Source organism: Canis lupus, chromosome 3 (assembly GCF_011100685.1).
Source record: "Canis lupus familiaris isolate Mischka breed German Shepherd chromosome 3, alternate assembly UU_Cfam_GSD_1.0, whole genome shotgun sequence".
NCBI lineage: Eukaryota > Metazoa > Chordata > Mammalia > Carnivora > Canidae > Canis > Canis lupus.
This window is the reverse complement of record NC_049224.1, coordinates 33915324-33934614: the sequence shown is the minus strand read 5'-3', so window position 1 is coordinate 33934614 and position 19291 is coordinate 33915324. Positions and strand designations below refer to the sequence as shown.

The 19291-nt window shown below is 41.1% G+C and overlaps 1 protein-coding gene across 1 annotated transcript in view; it reads left to right on the top strand.

Annotated features, from left to right (window-relative positions):
- The first annotated feature begins 6827 nt into the window (after positions 1-6827).
- The window catches only part of GABRG3 (gamma-aminobutyric acid type A receptor subunit gamma3), a 740987-nt gene continuing 728523 nt past the window's right edge, over positions 6828-19291 (top strand). Inside the window, exons 1-2 of the mRNA XM_038532572.1 lie at positions 6828-7028; positions 12827-12975. Coding sequence (XP_038388500.1) covers positions 6976-7028; positions 12827-12975 — 202 coding nt within the window. The 5' untranslated portion in view covers positions 6828-6975. The remainder of the gene's footprint in view (positions 7029-12826; positions 12976-19291) is intronic.

Below are 19291 nucleotides of genomic sequence, written 5' to 3'. Positions count from 1 at the left end.
GGCAAATGGAAGAGATGGGGTGAAATGAGACTTTTCTGGGTATTCTTATTCCTTTTTTGTATAGTTTTGACTTTAATATTGTACATATTAAAAATACACTTAAATTCATCACGAATGGAAAAAACTCTTTTTTTTTTTCTTTTTTTTTTTTAATTTTTATTTATTTATGATAGTCACAGAGAGAGAGAGAGAGAGAGAGAGAGAGAGGCAGAGACATAGGCAGAGGGAGAAGCAGGCTCCATGCACCGAGAGCCCGATGTGGGATTCGATCCCGGGTCTCCAGGATCGCGCCCTGGGCCAAAGGCAGGCGCTAAACCGCTGCGCCACCCAGGGATCCCGGAAAAAACTCTTAAGTTGAATACAAATAGAAACAAATGAAGTCTGCTCCAGTTTAAATTAATACCATACCCACATTGGGGGAAGAAAGACAAAAAAACCTAAGCCAAATAACTTTGAACACAATATTTTGACTATCCCCTTGTATTCTTAGCTTAAAGAGGACAAAAAGATCTGAAAAGAAATCTTGAATTCAATCTAGAGATCTGCTTTTCATTGTAGTATGATTATAGTAATTCTAAAACACTCTCTCCTGCATTGTAGGATTGAGCAAATTTATATATTACTTTGTTGAGAATTGGAAGTTTCAATGTGGAAGAAGAGAATTACAGATAGAAGTGCAAAGGCAGGGGATCCCTGGGTGGTTCAGGGCTCAGCGGTTTACCGCCTGGGCCCAGGGCGTGATCCTGGGGTCCTGGGATGGGGTCCCACGTCGGGCTTCTGGCATGGAGCCTGCTTCTCCCTCCTCTTGTGTCTCTGCCTCAGTCTCTCTCTCTCTCTCTCTATCATAACTAACTAACTAACTAACTAACTAACTAACTAAATAAATAAATCTTTTAAAAAAAGTGCAAAGGCAAGGAAGAATACTATGGGAACCATCAGTACTCATTAATTCTATAACATAATATGATATGATATATGATATAATATTCTATAATAGTGTAGTGTAGTTCAGTATAATATATATATAGAATGTTTATCTTCTAGCTCACTCTTCTAGAAAGCCTCATCAATGGTACATTAGAACAATTAGATCTTGTTTCTTGAATATAATTCTCAATTAAAAGGAACCAGAAGAAATTGTGACTTTCAAGGGCTAGAGAAGGAAATTAGGAGTGGGCATTGAAAATCTTCTCGCACCCCAAACTAAAAATGTGTTCAAAAATATACTGGGGACATAATAAAAAGAGTTAGGAGTCAGCTTGAAGAGGCTCCTACTGTCTAAATCTTGGATAGCATGAGAATAATAATATATAATTACAACAAGGTATTAAAATACTTTGAATAAAACAAGAAACTATAAGTGCATGCAGAAAATAATAAGAGAAAAAATGCTTCCTTTTTATAATATAATAACTCATAAATGTAGAAGGGAACAACAGAAATCACCCTTTACAACCAGCAGGTGGCGCACCTGGGCAGTTCAGTCCGCTGAGCTCCCTGACTCTTGGTTTAGGCTCAGGTCATAATCTGACCTGGTTCTGGAATCCAGCCCCAACCTGGGTCCCAGCTCATCTGAGTGTCTGCTTGAAAGATTCTCTCCCTCTGTCCCTCCCCCAACTTGCGCTTCTCTCTCTCTCTCAACTAAATAAATAAATCCTTAAAACTAGCAGGCAAGAACCACCGATGCAAGCTAAAACTAAAATAGTTAAATGCTTTCAAAGATTTGTCCTAAAGAATAGTTAACAATTCAAAAAGAAAAAAAAAATAACTTCAGTGGAGAAGTAGACAGATACTAATTTAACCAAGTGATCCACAAGATCCAGAATAGGACAAACCAACATTATGTGCCCCTTATGTGATGTACTGAGAAAAGCAACATTATTTATGCTGGATTTCTGCCAAAAATGCATAACTTGAATCTGAGCATGAGGAAACAGCAGATAGGCCTAAACTGAGATGCATTCTACAAAATCACTTTCTCTACTGAAACCATCAGTAGAGAAAGATTTTTAAAAGGACAAGAAATGTCCTAGATTAAGAATAGACTAAAGGAGGGATCCCTGGGTGGCGCAGCGGTTTGGCGCCTGCCTTTGGCCCAGGGCGCGATCCTGGAGACCCGGGATCGAATCCCACATCGGGCTCCTGGTGCGTGGAGCCTGCTTCTCCCTCTGCCTGTGTCTCTGCCTCTCTCTCTTTCTCTCTGTGTGACTATCATAAATAAATAAAAAATTAAAAAAAAAAAAAAAAAAAAAAGAATAGACTAAAGGGACCCCATACCTGATAAATTGTGTGACCCTGAATGGGATCTTGGAGTATATGAGGGGAAATGCTTTTGAAGATGCAATTGGAGTGATTACTAAAATTCAACTATGGACTGTAGATTGTATTATATGGAATCTTTGTATTATTGTTATCAGTTTCTTTTTGAACTTGTGAAAAATTTAGGAGTAAATACTTTAAAAATTCGAGAGGGGGAAGTTTACTTCTATGGAAATGCAAACAGCCAGCCTAGAACAACCAAAGAAGTAAATTCAGAATGCTAAAAATAATATTTTAAGAATTATTTTTTAAGCTTTAGTCATCTTAAAAAGTGTAATAGAAACAAAGAGATCAAGAGAATAGAGCTCAGCAAAGAAGATGCATTCATATATGGTCACCTGATTTATGCAAATTCAGTGGGGAAAAGACGATGTTTTAAATAAATCGTTCTAGGTCAGTTAGTTGCCAGCATAAGAATAGACAATGATTCACAAATAAAATCATATACTAAAACTAATTAGAAATGAAATCTCGACTTAAAAGAGGAGTTTCCTTCTAAAGCTTTCAGAAGAAAACTTGGTAGGATACATCTACAAAGGCTGAGTAGGCAGTGATTTGTTACATAGGACACAAAGCAATCATGTTCCTAAAACAGTATTCAGAGAATGTAAAGGCAAATTGTTAACTGAGAGAAGATATTCATCACACACACATTAAAGGGATATCAGAAATACATAATGAGCTTCTAATAACAAAAAGAAGGTGACCAGGCTAGTTTGAAAATGGGCAAAAAACTTGAATGGTATTTCACAAAAGATATTCTAATGGCTAGTAAGAATTTGAAAGGAGCTCAGTGAAATTAAAATTAGAATAAAACATCAGAATGGCTATAACTTAAAAAATGATAAAGCTACATTTCACTGGAGCTATATGTGGAATTCATTGTTAGCTAATTAAGTGGTAAATTGATACTACTTTGAAAATCTCTTTAGTATTATTTATTATCACTGAACTTATACCTTCCTTGTGATCTAAAAATTCCATTTTTAGTCAGATAGCTAAGAGAAATAAGCACATATTTCCACCAAAAAAAGGTACCAATGTGTCCATATCAGCTAAACAATATGTAGTATATGGAATACCACAACGAAGTACTACGTGCAGCAATAAAGCATAAGGAATGAATGCGGCTTGCAGACGTTGGGTGAAATAAACCACATGTTACATAGAACCTACTACATGATTCTATGTGAGCCTCAAGAACAGGAAAGAGTCTACTGTGACAGGAACCAGACTAGTGTTTATTACTGACTGGGATGATGACCCGGCGACCGGGAAGGAGCACCTGGAAATGTCCTAAATCCTTGTGGGGGTGATACAGGCATGCTATTCCTATGCATATGGCCCCTACCTGTGTAGAAAGTCATTGAGCTATAATTTTAAGATGAGTGCATTTTGTTGTATGTGTTCTCTTGATAATATTTTTAAGTGAGGAGGAAAGGGTTTTTTGTTTTTTTTTTAAACAACTGTGAAACATCATAGTACAATTCAGAAGAATAATTTTGGGGAGCGGCAGAGATTCTATTCAAACAGAAAATTCAGAAGCAAGAGAGAGAAGATGCAGAAGGGACGCAGCGGTGCAGCGCCGTGCAGCTCGGTGACTCCTCCGCTCCCGGCGCCTGGAGGAGGTGAAGCGAGGCCATGGAAGAAGTCCCGAGGTATTTCTCAGGGACGCCACCAGAGCATCCTCAAGCGAAGATGCCAGTCAGCGGCTTCCTGGGTTCCTCCCCGCCTGCGGAGAGATGCGGCTCCCCCCGCGGCCCTGCAGGCCGGCCGGGTCTTCCCTCAAACTCCGAGTCTAGACCTGCAGCAAAAACTCCAAACAAATAGCGTGCATTGGGGGGAGACGTTCGATATTCACAGAAGTGCGTGTGCTTTGGTTGAGCGGATTAATCCCCAACCTTACCTCTTATGCTACTTTTTATTTTCCTTTCTCTTCCTGTGAACTGCGGGGAATTGCAGGCGAGTCCCGCGCGCCCGAGTGGAACTGTCAATTTCTCTGGTGCTGAAGATGGAGAGAGGAGAGGCCAAGCCAGGAGCCAACACCGCGCATGCTCCCTGGAGCCGCCGCCCCCACCCGCCCCCGCCGTCTCTCTCTCCTCCAACCTCTCCCTCCACTCCCCTCTCCTCAGGTCAAAGGCAAAGGAGGAAAATCAAAGTCGAAAAGTTTGTCCTTTGAAGATTCTATATTTTGGACTTTGCATTTTGCTTTATGCTTATGCCCAGAAAGCTTATTTTGGATTTTCCTTCCTCTCAGCTCACTCAGTTTGCTTATAAAAGGAAAATAAAAGTAAAAAGAAGAAAGAAAAGAAAAGAAGAAAAGAAAAGAAAAGAAAAGAAAAGAAAAGAAAAGAAAAGAAAAGAAAAGAAAAGAAAAGATTTTTGTTCCAGATCTCAACATGAGAATGGGGGCTTTTGGTAAAATGTCCAAGTCTACCAAGATGACCCACTAAGTCCAGTAAGTGGAGCAAAGCATTCCAAATGCCAGAAGGGCTTCAGATACACTCAAGTTTGGGTCTCTTTTTATTTTAAACTACTTGTAAGCATTTAACCCATGCTCAAATAATAAAGAATAGAGCAAAGAGTCTAATATTTGCTCAAAAGGGCAAACAATTTTTCACTGAGCTCCTACTCATCTGACAGGCAGTATAATATAGCAATGAGGACTGAGACGTTGGAGCTGACTCCAACGTCTTTAGGTTTTAGCCTCCAGTTCTCAACCTGTGTGATCGAAAGGAAGTGACTTAACTTCTCCGTACCCCCCTGCCCCCCGCAATCTGTGAAATAGGAAGATTGCTGTGAAATTTAAAAATGAGTTAATCTACGTAGAGCCTTCACATCAGCCCTGTGCCCCTTTATGTTTTTTTTTTTTTGTGCCCCTTTATGTTATCAATATCTGATGGTTGGTTACTTGTACCTATATTCCTATTGCTGTGCTAAAAATTGAGGGTCAGAATTGTTTCTTTACTTGCAGTTTTCTCACAGCACACTTAAAGACTATGTGAACATGTCACATATTTCTATAAGCAATTAATGATAAGTCATTATCTATAAAGCGTTCAATTGTGTGATACAGAAAATTAGAGTTTGAGGCAGAGTATGATAAAGACTCATATTCACATGAAGCTGGAGGAAGTTCTGGAAGTGGCAGAATACAGGAATGTTGGGGGTCCTCTCAGGAAACAAAACTTGAATGAGGTCTGTGCACTTAAGTTGGAGACGTGTAGAAGGCAGAGGAGGATGTCAGAAGGAGCCCCAGGAAGCCGTGAACCATGTGAGCTCAAGGCCACTGAGAGATAGGGAGAGGGTGATGCCGAGGAAGCAACTAATCCTCTCATCACTGACTTCACTCCACTTCGTGACTACATTCACGTTGATGAACTGGAAATAAGAAAGAAAACACCAGACAACCTCCAATTTACTGTTCTATGTATTTTATAAACAAATGAAGTATTTGGTAATATTAAGAAACGTCACACTCTCTCATAATTCTATCAATAGTAGTTCAAATATAAAACACTTTATAAAAACTTTTTTGCAGCATAAAAGCAAACTTCTTAGTGGATTTATTCTAAACTATGCTAACACTGTAATACTTACTTGGTGACACACTAGCTTTCGGGGTGACTATTACAAATGAAACCATAAATACAATTTTCAGTCTTTGGGGAATGAAAGTACATGGAATGAAGTGCTCTCTTCGTGGTTCAGTCACACAACGTCTTTTATTTTTTCATTAGAGCTCAGGTCTCCCTTCTACCTTTAATTGTCTTTTTCATCCGTTTATTGGTATGTGTTAGAATGTTTCACATTGAGAGTGCTTTTGAAAAACATTCCTAGCAAGCCACTTCGCCCAGAGTCCTGGTGCCCAGGGCTTCGGCCGACCTAGCAGGACGTGTGCCTGGAAGGGGCGCTTTCAGCAAACCGTCTCACTCCTTCGCCACCCGGCTGAAGTCGCCGGGAGGCCGGGCCATCGGAGGTCAGGGGCGCGGGAGGGCCGTCTCGGCTGGAGAGGGCGCCCCGACTGCACCCCGGCCGGCTCGGGGTTCGCTCTCCACGCCGAGGTGCCAGGCTCCCTTGGGATCCCCAAGCCGCCCTTCCCGGCCGAGCCCCGCCCCCTCCTGAGCCCATTCAAGCCTCTTTCCTCGCCGAGCGCGTTGTCAGGCGTGTAACCGGGGAAACTCCTCCCCGCCGGGGCCGCCGGGGCCGCCGGGCAGCGCTGCGGGGAGCTGCCGCCTCGCGCCCCCCGCCTCCGCGCTCGGAGCCCGCCGCCCGGGAGGGGGGCAGGGGACCGGGAGGAGGGGCCGGGCCGGGACTCCGCGCCCACCCGCTCCCGCTCTCGCCTCCAAGCAGCGCGGAGCCGGAGCCGGAGCCGGAGCCGGGCGCGGGCGCGGGCGGGGCGGGGGCGGGCGCGGGGGGGCGGCGGCGGCCTCGGTGCGCCCCGCGGAGCCGCGCGCACTCCCGCCGGCCGTCGGGGGCGCGGCAGGCCTCCGAGCCGCACCTGTCGGGCCGCGCCGGCCGGGAGACCGTGTGGCGCCGCAGTCCGCGGCCTGGAGGCAGCGAGGGACAGTAGAGGCGGAGGAGGCGAGGCCCGTGCCCCGGGGGAAGCCGCGCCGGCCCGAGGCCCCGGGCATCCTCCCTGCGCTCCACCGCACCATGGCTCCAGAGCTCCTGCTCCTCCTCTGCCTGTCGTGGGGCGTGCACGCGCGGTAAGTGGCGCCCGGCCCGCGGCCCCGGGGGCTCCGAGCCAGGCGGACGGCGGCGGCGCTGCGTGCGGGCCCGGAGTCCGGGCGCACCTGCCGTCGGCGGGGCTGCCGCAGGGCCCGCTGCGGCCAGGCCGGGAGCAGAGGGGACGCCGGCCCGCACCCCACCTGTCCCCTCGCCCCGGCACAGGGCCATCGACCTCTCCAGGCTGGGCGGCTGCAGCCTTCCCTGCCACTGGGAATATGGGGGCTCTGAGATTAATGGGCTTTTCCCGAAGCTTTTTAGGATCGGGTTGTTTTAAGGGGTTTTGAAAACCACCGTCATAAAGAACCAAAGGTGTCTACCTCCTATTTACCCCCCCCCAACACAAGTGTTCCAGGGGCCCCCACGCATACACCGGGTCACATTCTGTATAATTTCCATCACTCTGAATTTCCTAAGACCCAGAAGTCGTGGTTTCCTAGCTGCCTTGTTTAGATCACACTGGCAAAGAGCATCCAGGCTGGGGGCAGGTAGAAGCAGGCTGGAGCAAGGAAAAGAACCCTACTTCTCAGAAAGGATTCCCCTCCCCAGGTCCTGCAAACACACACTATACACACGCATCCCTAATAGATGAGCCACTTTTCACACACGAACATACATACACACTTACCCCCATAAAGCACACATGTTGAAATTGATAATAAGGCTTTTGCCTGATAACTGTAAGACCTTATCTTACCCCAAATACTCTTACCTGCAACCAGCTAATGGGAGCTTAGAAATTCTCCAGGAAGGGATGAAGATGGCTAGTGGGGATGGAAGGGCAGTGGAACTAGAGGGTTAATTCCTGTTGCTGTGAATATAAATAGATATTCTGGATTTGGTTTCTTTAACTCTGTCTCCTAGACTAGATCTCTGTCCAGAGCCTGCCGACTTTGGAAATCAGAGTAGCTCCATGCCTCTCCCCCCATCCCCATCCCAAGAATCTTGAGACACCCTTTTCCCCAAAACACTCTTTTTCATTTCCTGGATCTGGAGGCTAGAGAGCTAGAGAGCTTCCCTGGGAGCAGAAAGCCCTGCAAGTGTCAGCAGGCAATGCCAGGTCTTAGATTTCCATTCATATTTGTGAAGTAGGAAGGCACATAACAAATCTTAAAAGACATAAAAAGACTTCCAGTTTCACTCCCCACTTTTGGCAGGGATGTTTGGCCTTGAGAAAGAAAGCCCTGACCCCTTCCCCTCCATACCATTTATCCCCACTAAGAGGTGAGAGTGTGAAAGGCAAACAGTATGCCAGAGACAGTGTCAACTGGTGACTCAAGGCAGCTCCCTCAACCAGGCATAGTATTCCTTGGGCCTTTAAACTCAAGTTTCTTCCTAAGGAGAGAGCTGGGAAGGAGATGGAAATGCACTTTCTGAAGTTGATTCTGCCTGTATGTATCTCTGTTTAGAGGCAGAGAGATAAGCAGATGGCATAGGTATAATGTAGACGTCTGAAGTATATAATCTAGATCTGAAGTCACATCTACATGACCTTTCTGTTGCTACCAACTGAATGAAGTGACCTGCATTTCGGAGATAGATAATTAACTACATATAATTGAGATTTATAGCTAGTTAACATGCTACAAGGAAAATTACCTATTTTCCTCATTAGTTTATGTGCTTAGTAGGAGGACATCTTAGTATCTAACATGAAGCAGCCGGGTTTCTAGGGATTCCCAAACACATGTACAATTTCTCAGGATTCTTCCTCCTTCCATTTCACCTAGGCAGAGGTAATGGTTTTAATGTGTTCTGTATCTTGCTTCATTCCCTGGCCTTCATATTAGAGGTTGCATATCGGTTGAAAAAAATCCAAATTTTAAACAAGCATATAGCTATATGCCTCTCATTTGAAAGTGTCTTTGTTCTTTGAATGGGTTTTACAGATGTGCAAAATAATCTGATGTGCAGTGTCGTCTTTTCAAACTATTGTTAATGCTGAGAGGTCCTCGTTTGCACTCTGTATTGCTTTTCTGGTGTTCAAAATCCCTGGAAAAGGTTCTGACAGTTGTGCTCTGTGGTGATGGCTTGGCAACTCCATGGAGAGAAAAGCACCCTATTCTGACACCCATGAATGAGCTTGTTACGCATTACAACACACAAAGTCATGCCTGGACCCCGGTAATACCTTGCAGACACTTAACTGGTTTCTGAGGTTTAGGAGCTCCTTTTAATGTTTAAAAATACTTCAGATGTCTTTGTTCTTCTAATGGAAGAGAAGGTCTAAGACATGAAAATAACATCTGAAGGTTGAGCAATTATTTGACAATGACAATACATTGCCAATTGGTTTTTAAGAAAAAGCTAATTGCAGTGATGGTGTTTAGGATCCAACAATCCTGATAACAGAACACTCATAATGATTATATATAGCCCACTTAGAATTTAGAAAAGCAGATCATTCTTATTTTATTCATATTCCAGTGTGTCCTCTGAGAGGAGTCTTGGTTTTCATCAAAGGGAGGATTTTTCCGTGGGGCTGGTGGTTTGACACTAGCACTCTGAAGCTTCTACTTCATTCTCTGAAGTCCTGCAGCAAACTGACAGAAGATTAGGATTGGGGGAAGCTCAGTGTTGGCCTCTAGGGAAACAAGAGGATCTCGGACCACACTTTGCCATAGTGCACCCCACCCCAGCAACCACGCTGCAGGTCCCCGTGTACCTCCTGAAGGGGTGGGAGAGGACGCTGTTGCTTTTCCTTTCTCCTCTCTCCTGCTCTCGCCTACTTTGGCCTCTGAGGAAGAAGCTTATGCAATTTCAGGAAAACCCTCTCATCACCACTAGAGGGAGAATTAGACTCATTATAATAACTGCATTTGAAGTAGCTCAGTCTTTTTCAAAAACGAAGGCTGTGTGTATACAGAAAGCTGATAAAGAGTTAGTGTGATCAGTCGCTCTACATGTGACCATCGGGGCAATAGAAAATAACAGGGCATGGAGAGCATAGTCTGGTCTGTGCTGGTGAACTGCCTGTGCTGGGGCGGGGGAGGGGAGCCAGGGAAAGGAATGAGAGAGAAAGGTAGGGGAGGGGAAGAGAACAGAGAAGGGAGAGAAAGAGGCAGAGACGGAAGAGGGAGAGAGGAAAGCACTGTGGCCCAGTTAGAACAAGTCTTGAGAATGTTGTATGTGATCTGCCAAGGTGATCTGCCCGTCTGTCCCTGGTCTCTCCGTCTTGCTGTGGAATGAATTGCCCGGTCCTGCAGGCAGTGATTGCTTTTAGCTGACCATGTCCTGCAGAAAACCTGCTTCAATCTACTCCCTTTTTCCCAAGATGATAAAATTAATATTCCTGACAATATTTTTGATAAAATATTCTACAGTGACATTTAAAATTCTATAGTGTTATTTGTATAAGTTCAGTTTTACATGTAATGAAACGCAGCATGGCACTTCTTGAATGTGTCCCAAATTTTTAAGTTTTTATTGATGGTGAATGTTTAGTGCAAATAAAAACTCACAACAATTTAAAGTTTCTGTGGATAATTTAAACCTTCTACCCAATAAATATTTAAGAAATAGAATTACAGTTTAAGATAAGCCTAGGAAAAATTTAAATGAAGCCAGTCTGCCAGACACATGCTATATACTCATTTTCAAGATCTTATATATATGTATGTATGTATATATATATACATATATATATACATATATATATATACACACATTCAATCAGGACCAGAGTATGTGCCACTGCCATAGTCTAGATTAAGGCTAGTTAACTAACACTCAAAAAAATACTATAATATGTATAATATATGACATCTACATGTAACTACATATTATACAAAATCATGTATATTATTATTGTACTCTATAGATAATTATGTAATTATATTATACATGTGATTGTAAGCATTTAAACAATGTGGAGATAATGAACTTTAAAAGTTTCTTTATTTCTTTCATGTTCATTATAGATAATTTAGACAATTCCAAAAATTAACTTAAAGAAACTTGTGTCCCAGAGCACCACTGCTCTACGATGATGTTAACATTTTGGCTCCTGTTTAGGAAGCTAAACAGAAATGAGCTCATACCAAGACGGGATAAATAAACCTCAATACAGTTTTCTATTCTATATTTTGTTCTCTTTGGTGAAGAAAAAAAGTCACTAAGACATTTATGTTAACAAAGTATAAGGAAATAGGGAAGTTGTTTGTTGTTTTACAAGCTTTTTTTTGCCCTAGTAAGTGAAAGTTCACCTGGAAATACTGCTTTAAGGCAGGAGACTCTCCTCTTTTCAAGCCCAAATGGCTGTGTTGTTGATTCATCCTCACTCACTAAGAAAACTAGTTTGTCATTTTGAGGCTTCTCCATTCAAGTACTCCTGTCAGTGTGTATTACCCAGGAGAGGCTGCTATCCTTGCTGCAAGAGACAAGCTCAGAGATGCTCAAACGTTCGTCTCAACCCATTTATTGAGGGGCCAAATGATTAAGACATATTAGAAAGATTTTATTTTATTTTATTAAAAAAAGATTTTATTTATTTATTCATGAGAGACACAGAGAGAGAGGCAGAGACACAGGCAGAGGGAGAAGCAGGCTCCATGCAGGGAGCCTGATGTGGGACTCGATCCTGGGTCTGCAGGATCAGGCCCTGGGCTGAAGGCAGCGCTAAACCGCTAAGCCACTGGGGCTGCCCCTAGAAAGATTTTAATTTTTAATGTCTGTATGAGCTGCTCTGTAAGAAATGAATCCATTCGTGTTGTAAGAGGCATATAAAATTGCCAGAGGGTGTTCACCCAACACCATCTCTGTTCCTTGTCCCCACACAAGTGCTGGCCAAGCAGACCACCTCATGATGTCCCACGTCTACCTGGAATGAAGATTCTAGTCTCCTTAAGAAGCACAAAAGTCAGCTTAGCTATTTCAGTGAGTGTGATTCTGCAAAAAATATTCTTATATTCAACTAAAATGAGGTCTTGGCAGTAGGGGGTGGAACAGCATGATAAAGTCACTGTTGTGCCCAAGATCGCGAATCCGAGAAACCACCAAGGAGCCGACACCGATGCAAACACACGAGGGTTTATTTACAAGCTCGATCCTGGGTCCAAGTATACCCCACGCAGCGGAGCAGGGACTTGGACCCCAGACTAAGAGGCGTAGCAACGTTATAGAGGCCAGTGGCCAATGGGATAGGCAGAAAGTTGTACAGTCATGTTGGTCCACACGCAGGTGGCCAATTGAATTACATTTTACCCTAAAGTATCCATTTGAACTGGCCTATCACTGAGCTGGATTTCCGGTTAGGGTGTGCCCTGGTATTTGACTAGGGTAGGGCAGTGCCCTAAGCAATAAGCAGGTTAGCACAAGGCAGGTGCTGCCCAAAATAGAGTCAGTCCTGCTCTGCTTGTCCAGGGATAGGGGATTTTGTTAAATTTCCTGGGTCCCACAGTCACCACCTGACAAACATCTGGAAGGTTTGTGCCTTGACCTTCAGAGGTTCTCAGGGTGGATCCAAACATGACTGATTACTTGCTGGTTGATCTTCTGGCATTGATTTGTTTATCATAGTGTGTATAGTTTAACAGAGACAAGGAATAAATTTGTGACATTTAATGAAAGCCTAATGACATATTAAGAGCAGTGGCATTCTTCCTATTGGATTCATTCTAAATTTTGTTTGGTTTTGTTTTGTTTTCATTTTAGAGGTAATCTATTGATTGGGCTTTGAGTAATGTGGGCCTTCTACTTATGTCAGTGGTGCTTGCATGGGCCAAGCTTAAGATACTTCCTGAGCCATTACTACAACTAATACTTTGTGCCATAATTACAGGTCCAGAAAAGTGGAAGAGGATGAATATGAAGATTCATCATCAAACCAAAAGTGGGTCTTAGCACCAAAATCCCAAGACACCGATGTGACTCTTATTCTCAACAAGTTGCTGAGAGAATATGATAAAAAGCTGAGGCCAGATATTGGAAGTGAGTGTCAATGTTTGTGATTCCAATAGAAAATATACTGTGATGATATATTTTTAAAGTTTTTATTTTATTTTATTTATTTATTTTTATTTTTTTTAATTTATGATAGTCACAGAGAGAGAGAGAGGCAGAGACACAGGCAGAGGGAGAAGCAGGCTCCATGCACCGGGAGCGCGATGTGGGACTCGATCCCGGGTCTCCAGGATCGCGCCCTGGGCCAAAGGCAGGCGCCAAACCGCTGCGCCTTTAGGGACCCAGGGATCCCTAAAGTTTTTATTTTAAATGATTATTAATTCACAGGAAGTTGCAAAGATGGTACAGTGTCACACAATTAGAGTGTAGTAAGATATCAAAACTGGGAAATTGGCATTGGTACCTTGTGTGTGCATGGTTTCATGTCATCTTATCATGTGTAGATACAGAACTGTTCCATCATCATAAAGATACCCCTCCTGCTGCCTCTTTATAGTCACACCCACCTCCCTCCTCCAAAATTCGTAACCCCTGTCAGCCACTATTTGTTATTTCTGTATTTTTTGTCATCTTTAGAATGTCACATACATGCACTTATTCAGTATGTGACCTTTGGAGATTGGCTTTTCTCCCCTGAGCAAAGTGATTTGGAGATCCATTCAAGTTCTTGTGTATATTAATAAGAGCTTGTTCCTTTCTCATTGCTAAGTAATCTTCATGGCAGGAATATACTAGTTAGTTTATTCCATTCACCTATTGAAGAACATTTTTGTTGCTTCCAGTTTTTGTTTATTACAAATAAGATGACTATGTGCATTTGTATACAGGCTTTGTGTGGAAATAAGATTTTCTTTTCTTTTTTTTTTTAAGATTTTATTTATTTATTCATAGAGATGCAGAGAGAGAGAGAGAGAGAGAGAGAGGCAGAGACACAGGCTGAGGGAGAAGCAGGCTCCATGCAGAGAGCCTGAGGCGGGACTCAAGCCAGGGTCTCCAGGATCACGCCCTGGGCTGCAGGCGGCGCTAAAGCCGCTGCCCCACCGGGGCTGCCCAAGATTTTATTTTCTAGGATGAATGCCCAGGTGTATGATTACTAGGTTGTATGATGAATGTTTAGTTTTTATATTCCCACCAGAAATGTATGAAAGATCCTGTTTCTCTGTCTTCACCGGGCAATGAGTATTGTTACTGTGTTTCATTTTAGCTACTCTAATAGGTATAAATCTAATAGGTTGATATTTCATTGTGTTTTGATTTGCATTTTCCTGTTGGTTAAAGATATCAGACTTTTTTTTTTAAAGATTTTATTTATTTATTCATGAGAGACACACAGAGAGAGAGAGAGAGAGGCAGAGCCACGGGCAGAGGGAGAAGCAGGCTCTATGCAGGGAGCCTGATGTGGGACTCGATCCCGGGCCTCCAGGATCAGGCCCTGGGCTGAAGGCAGCACTAAATCGCTAAGCCACCCGGGCTGCCCCAGATATTGAACTTTTTTAATGTGCTTATTTGCCTGCACTATATCCTTTTTATTGAAATATCTTTTCATATTAGTTACCCTTTAAAAATTGGATTATTTTGTTTCATTTTTTCTGTTGAATTATTGAGTTCTTTCTAGGTGTGATTCCTTTACCAGATGTAATTTACAGATGTTTTTCTCTCAGTATGGAGCTTGTTTTTTTATCCTTGTAACAAGATCTTTCACAGAGAAAAAGGTTTTAATATTGATGAAGTTCAATTTATTGATTTTTAAACTTTTATAGAACATGCTTTTGGAGTAATGACTAAGAACTCTTCATGAAGCACTAGTTCCTGAAGATTTTCTCCTTTGTTTTCCTCTAAAAATTTTATAATTTATATTTTACATTTAACTAATTATCTGTCTTTATATAAAATCAGTGAGGTAAGTTCTCTCCACCATTTTTTCCTCTATGGATATCTGGATCTTCTATCACTGTATATATATATTCTGTGTTCTCTATTTTGTTCTTTTTATCTGTATGTCTATCACTACGTCAATATCCACAGTCTTGATTACTATAGTTATGTAATAAATCTTGAAATTGGGCATTGGGTAGATTAGTTCAACAGCTTTTTAGAACTTATTTTAACTCTTATAAGCCATTTGCTTTCCATATTAATTTTAGGATTATCTTGTCTATATCTAGAAAAACTCTTCTGGTAAGTCTCTATTAGTTTGGGAAAAATAACATCTGTACTATGTTGAGTATTCAAATCCACATATGTGGTATGCCTTTCCATTTTGAATCTGCTTCAATTTCTTACATCCAGTGTTTTACAGTTTTTAGTATACAAGTTCTGAATATATTTTTTAGATTTACAGCTAAGTATTTCACATTTTGGGAGTGACTACAGATGGTACTGTATTTTAAAATGTCTTTATACCTGTCTTCATTGATATACAGTAATACAGTTGATTTTTGTATGTTGATTTTGTGTCCTCTGACTTGCTGAAATTCACTAGTTTTGGGAATTTTTATGTGTTTGTTTTTTGATAGGTTCCTTGGGATTTTCTGTGTACACCATCATGTCACATAGGAAGTTATATTTCTTGCTTTCTAATCTGTATGTCTTTCATTTTATTGCCTTACTTCACTGGCTGGAATTTCCAAGACTGTGTTGAATAGCAGTGGTGTGAATGGACATCTTGCTTTGTTCCAGATATTAGAGGGAAGGACAGTCAGTCTTTCACTATTAAGTGTAATGGTAACTATATATTTGTACAATTCTTTATCAAATTGGGAGAGTTCCCTCTATTTCTGATTTTCTGAAAGTTTTATTTTATTTTTTTTAATCATGAATGGCTGTTGGATTTTGTCAAGTGCTTTTTTTCTGCATCAATAGATGAGATCATGTGATTTTTTTTTTTTTTTTTTTTTTTTAGCCAGTTAATGTGGTGGATTAGGTTGAGTGATTTTCAAATACTGAGCCAGTCTTGCATCCCTAGAATAAGCCCCACATAGTTATGTGTTTGATAATACTCTTTTTTAAAAACCTCTTTTTATATATTGCTGAATTCTTTTTGCCAATATTTTGTTAAGGATGTTTACCTCTATTCATGAGGAACATTGCTCTGCAGTTTTGTTTCCTTCTTTCTTTCTTTCTTTCTTTCTTTCTTTCTTTCTTTCTTTCTTTCTTTCCTTTCTTTCTTTCTTTCTTTCTTTCTTTCTTTCTTTCTTTCTTTCTTTCTTTCTTTCTTTCCTTTTTTTTTTTTTTTTGACAGTCTGTTTGGTTTTGGTACCAGGTAATGCTAGCTTCATAAAATAAGTTAGAAGTATCCCTTGATCTTCTGTTTTCTGGAAAAAATTGCATAAAAGTCTGTGTTAACTTTAATATTTCATAGAATTCTCCAGCAGGGATCCCTGGGTGGCGCAGTGGTTTAGCGCCTGCCTTTGGCCCAGGGCGCGATCCTGGAGACCCGGGATCGAATCCCACGTCAGGCTCCCGGTGCATGGAGCCTGCTTCTCCCTCTGCCTGTGTCTCTGCCTCTCTCTCTCTCTGTGACTATCATAAATAAATAAAAAATTTAAAAAAAATTAAAAAAAAAAAAAGAATTCTCCAGCAATATTCTCTGGGTCAGGAGATTTCTTTTCTGAAGTTTTATTATTATAATTTAATTTCCTTAATATACATAAATCTCTTCGACTTATCAATCTTATATTAGGTAAGTTGTAATAGCTTATGCTTTTTAAGAAATTGGTCCATTTCTTTTAAAATGCTGGGCAGCCCGGGTGGCTCAGTGCTGCCTTTGGCCCAGGGCCTGATCCTGGAGACCCTGGATCGAGTCCCACATCAGGCTCCCTGCATGGAGCCTGCTCCTCTCTCTGCCTGTGTCTCTGCCTCTGTGTGTGTGTGTGTCTTTCATGAATAAATAAATAAAATCTTTAAAAAAATAAAAAATAAAACCCCCCCGCCAATTTATATATGTAGAATTGTTCGTGGTATTCCCTTATAGTCCTTTAAAATCTTTATGCCCTATAATAGATCCCCTGCTTCATTTAGGATATTAGTAATTTGTGTCATCTTTCTTTTTTCTTTGTCATCTTGCTAGAGGTTTGTTTGACCTTTTTGAATAACTACTTTTTTTTTTTAATTTTTTTTTTTAATTTTTTTTTTAATTTTTATTTATTTATCATAGTCACACAGAGAGAAAGAGAGAGAGGCAGAGACACAGGCAGAGGGAGAAGCAGGCTCCATGCACCGGGAGCCCGATGTGGGATTCGATCCCGGGTCTCCAGGATCGTGCCCTGGGCCAAAGGCAGGCGCCAAACCGCTGCGCCACCCAGGGATCCCAATAACTACCTTTTTGTTTTATTGTTTATCTCTATTGTTTTCTGTTTTCAACTTCATTAAATTTTGCTTTTGCTTTTATTATTTGTTTTTTTTTTTTTTCCTGCTTACTTTGGGTTTATTTTGCTCTTCTTTTTTGAGGCAATGTTTAGTTTCTTGACATGAGACTATTCTAATATAAGCAGTAGTGCTTTAAATTATCTTCTATGTACTGCTTTAACTGTTATCTCACAGATTTTGGTATATTTAATTTTCTTTTTTATCAAGTTCAATGTATTTATTTCCCTTGAGATTGATTTTCTTAACTCAGATTATTTACAAGTGTGTTTTTAGTTTCCAGGTGTTTGGAAGTTTTCATGTTATCTGTTACTCATTTCTAGTTTGGTCCCATTATAATCAGAGAATATATTTTATATAAGTTTAATTCATTTGGACTTGTTATGATCCAGAATATGGTCTATTTTGGTGAATGTTCCATGGGCACTTGAAAAGAATGTGTATTTTACTGTTATTGAATGGATTGGATCCTGTTGTTTAATGGTATTGTTGAGTTCTTCTACAGCTTTGCTGATTTCCTATCTAGTTTTTCTATCAATTGTTTTGATAGGTTAACAATAGATAGATTAAAGAGTAGATTCTCAAGACCAAGACAAGAACAGTGTGATTGGCCAGGGGAGAAATGCATACAGTTGTTGGTACAAGCCTGTACCATATTCTTGATGATGATCAGAGACCATGGGGATTGTGGCCAACATATTTTTTCATAGGATGAACCTAAGCTTTAGTTTATTTCTTCTTCTCCATGGGGCTTAGTTCCAAACAGAGCCCAGCAGCTTACTAACTCTCACGCTACCCCAGCCACCTTGTTCCTTTGTTCTTCCAAATTTGAGGCTCAGGTGTCCAATTTATCAGTAGTAAGACATAGAACTACACTGGTTCCAATAGGCATAGAACATCAAGACCCTTGTGGTGCAGTATGCAGAAGTTTGGACATGCCTGTCCAGTGCATTTTTGGACCAGTCATGTCATCTTTACATGTTTCTGTTGCCTTTTCCAAATAATAAAGGAAGGGAACCAAATTACTTCCAGCTTTAAGATATTTATTTAATAAGCAATACATTTAAATTACCATGGCACAAGGTTCACAAATTCAATCGTCACTACATCTCCCCCTTCATAGTTATACAAAGGGTCTCTCCAGTGTGAAGAGTGTGCAGGAATTCTGCATTTATATAGAAAGAGAAGATTGAAAAGATGTTGCTAATTTCATTAATTGTCAGACACTGTGCTTGACCCTAGAACAAAGATAAATAAGATTTGTTTCTTACCTTGTAGATGACTTTAGTCTTTCGCATATCCTGTGGTATAATATAGCACTGCACCTTCCATCTATGGTACTATTCAGTACCAAAGTTGTCCTCTGAGGTGGAAAATTGGAAATTGGTAGAAAGTGGGTGAGCTAAGCTTCCCACCCAGATCTCTGAAGATAGCTGGATCACTTAGCCACCATACTAGTTGTAGAAAATGCCAGCCAATTCTATTCAAAAACACGGAATCCCTCTTAACACATGCCCAGAACAAAACACTCAGAAGGGGATGTACTAAGGCTTTGTCATGTGGAACAAGCAAGCAGAATTCACAATTCTAAGATTTTTATTTTTCCGTTATGTATGTAAGGAATTGTGAAAGTGTAATACACACTAAGAGAGAATATTTTTTTAAATGGCAACTCTTCTAAAGCTTCATGTTATCAGAAGGGCTCTGTGGTTTTTGAGTGAAAGAGATTTAAGAAACAGCTAAATATAAAACCATAAAACAGGATGCTCTTCTTTTATTTCATGATTTTACGGTTCCACCATACACATTGTCATGATCCTGGTGCAGCAAAGTGACCTGATGAAAGCCTGCAGGATTCCTGGCACATTTTAGGATTCTTCTTCCCGTCTCATTTAAATGCTAAATAATGTCTGAGTGGCGGAACCCAGCAACTCACTGATGTTCAAACCAAGTAACTGCCCAAGAATACAGAATTAGA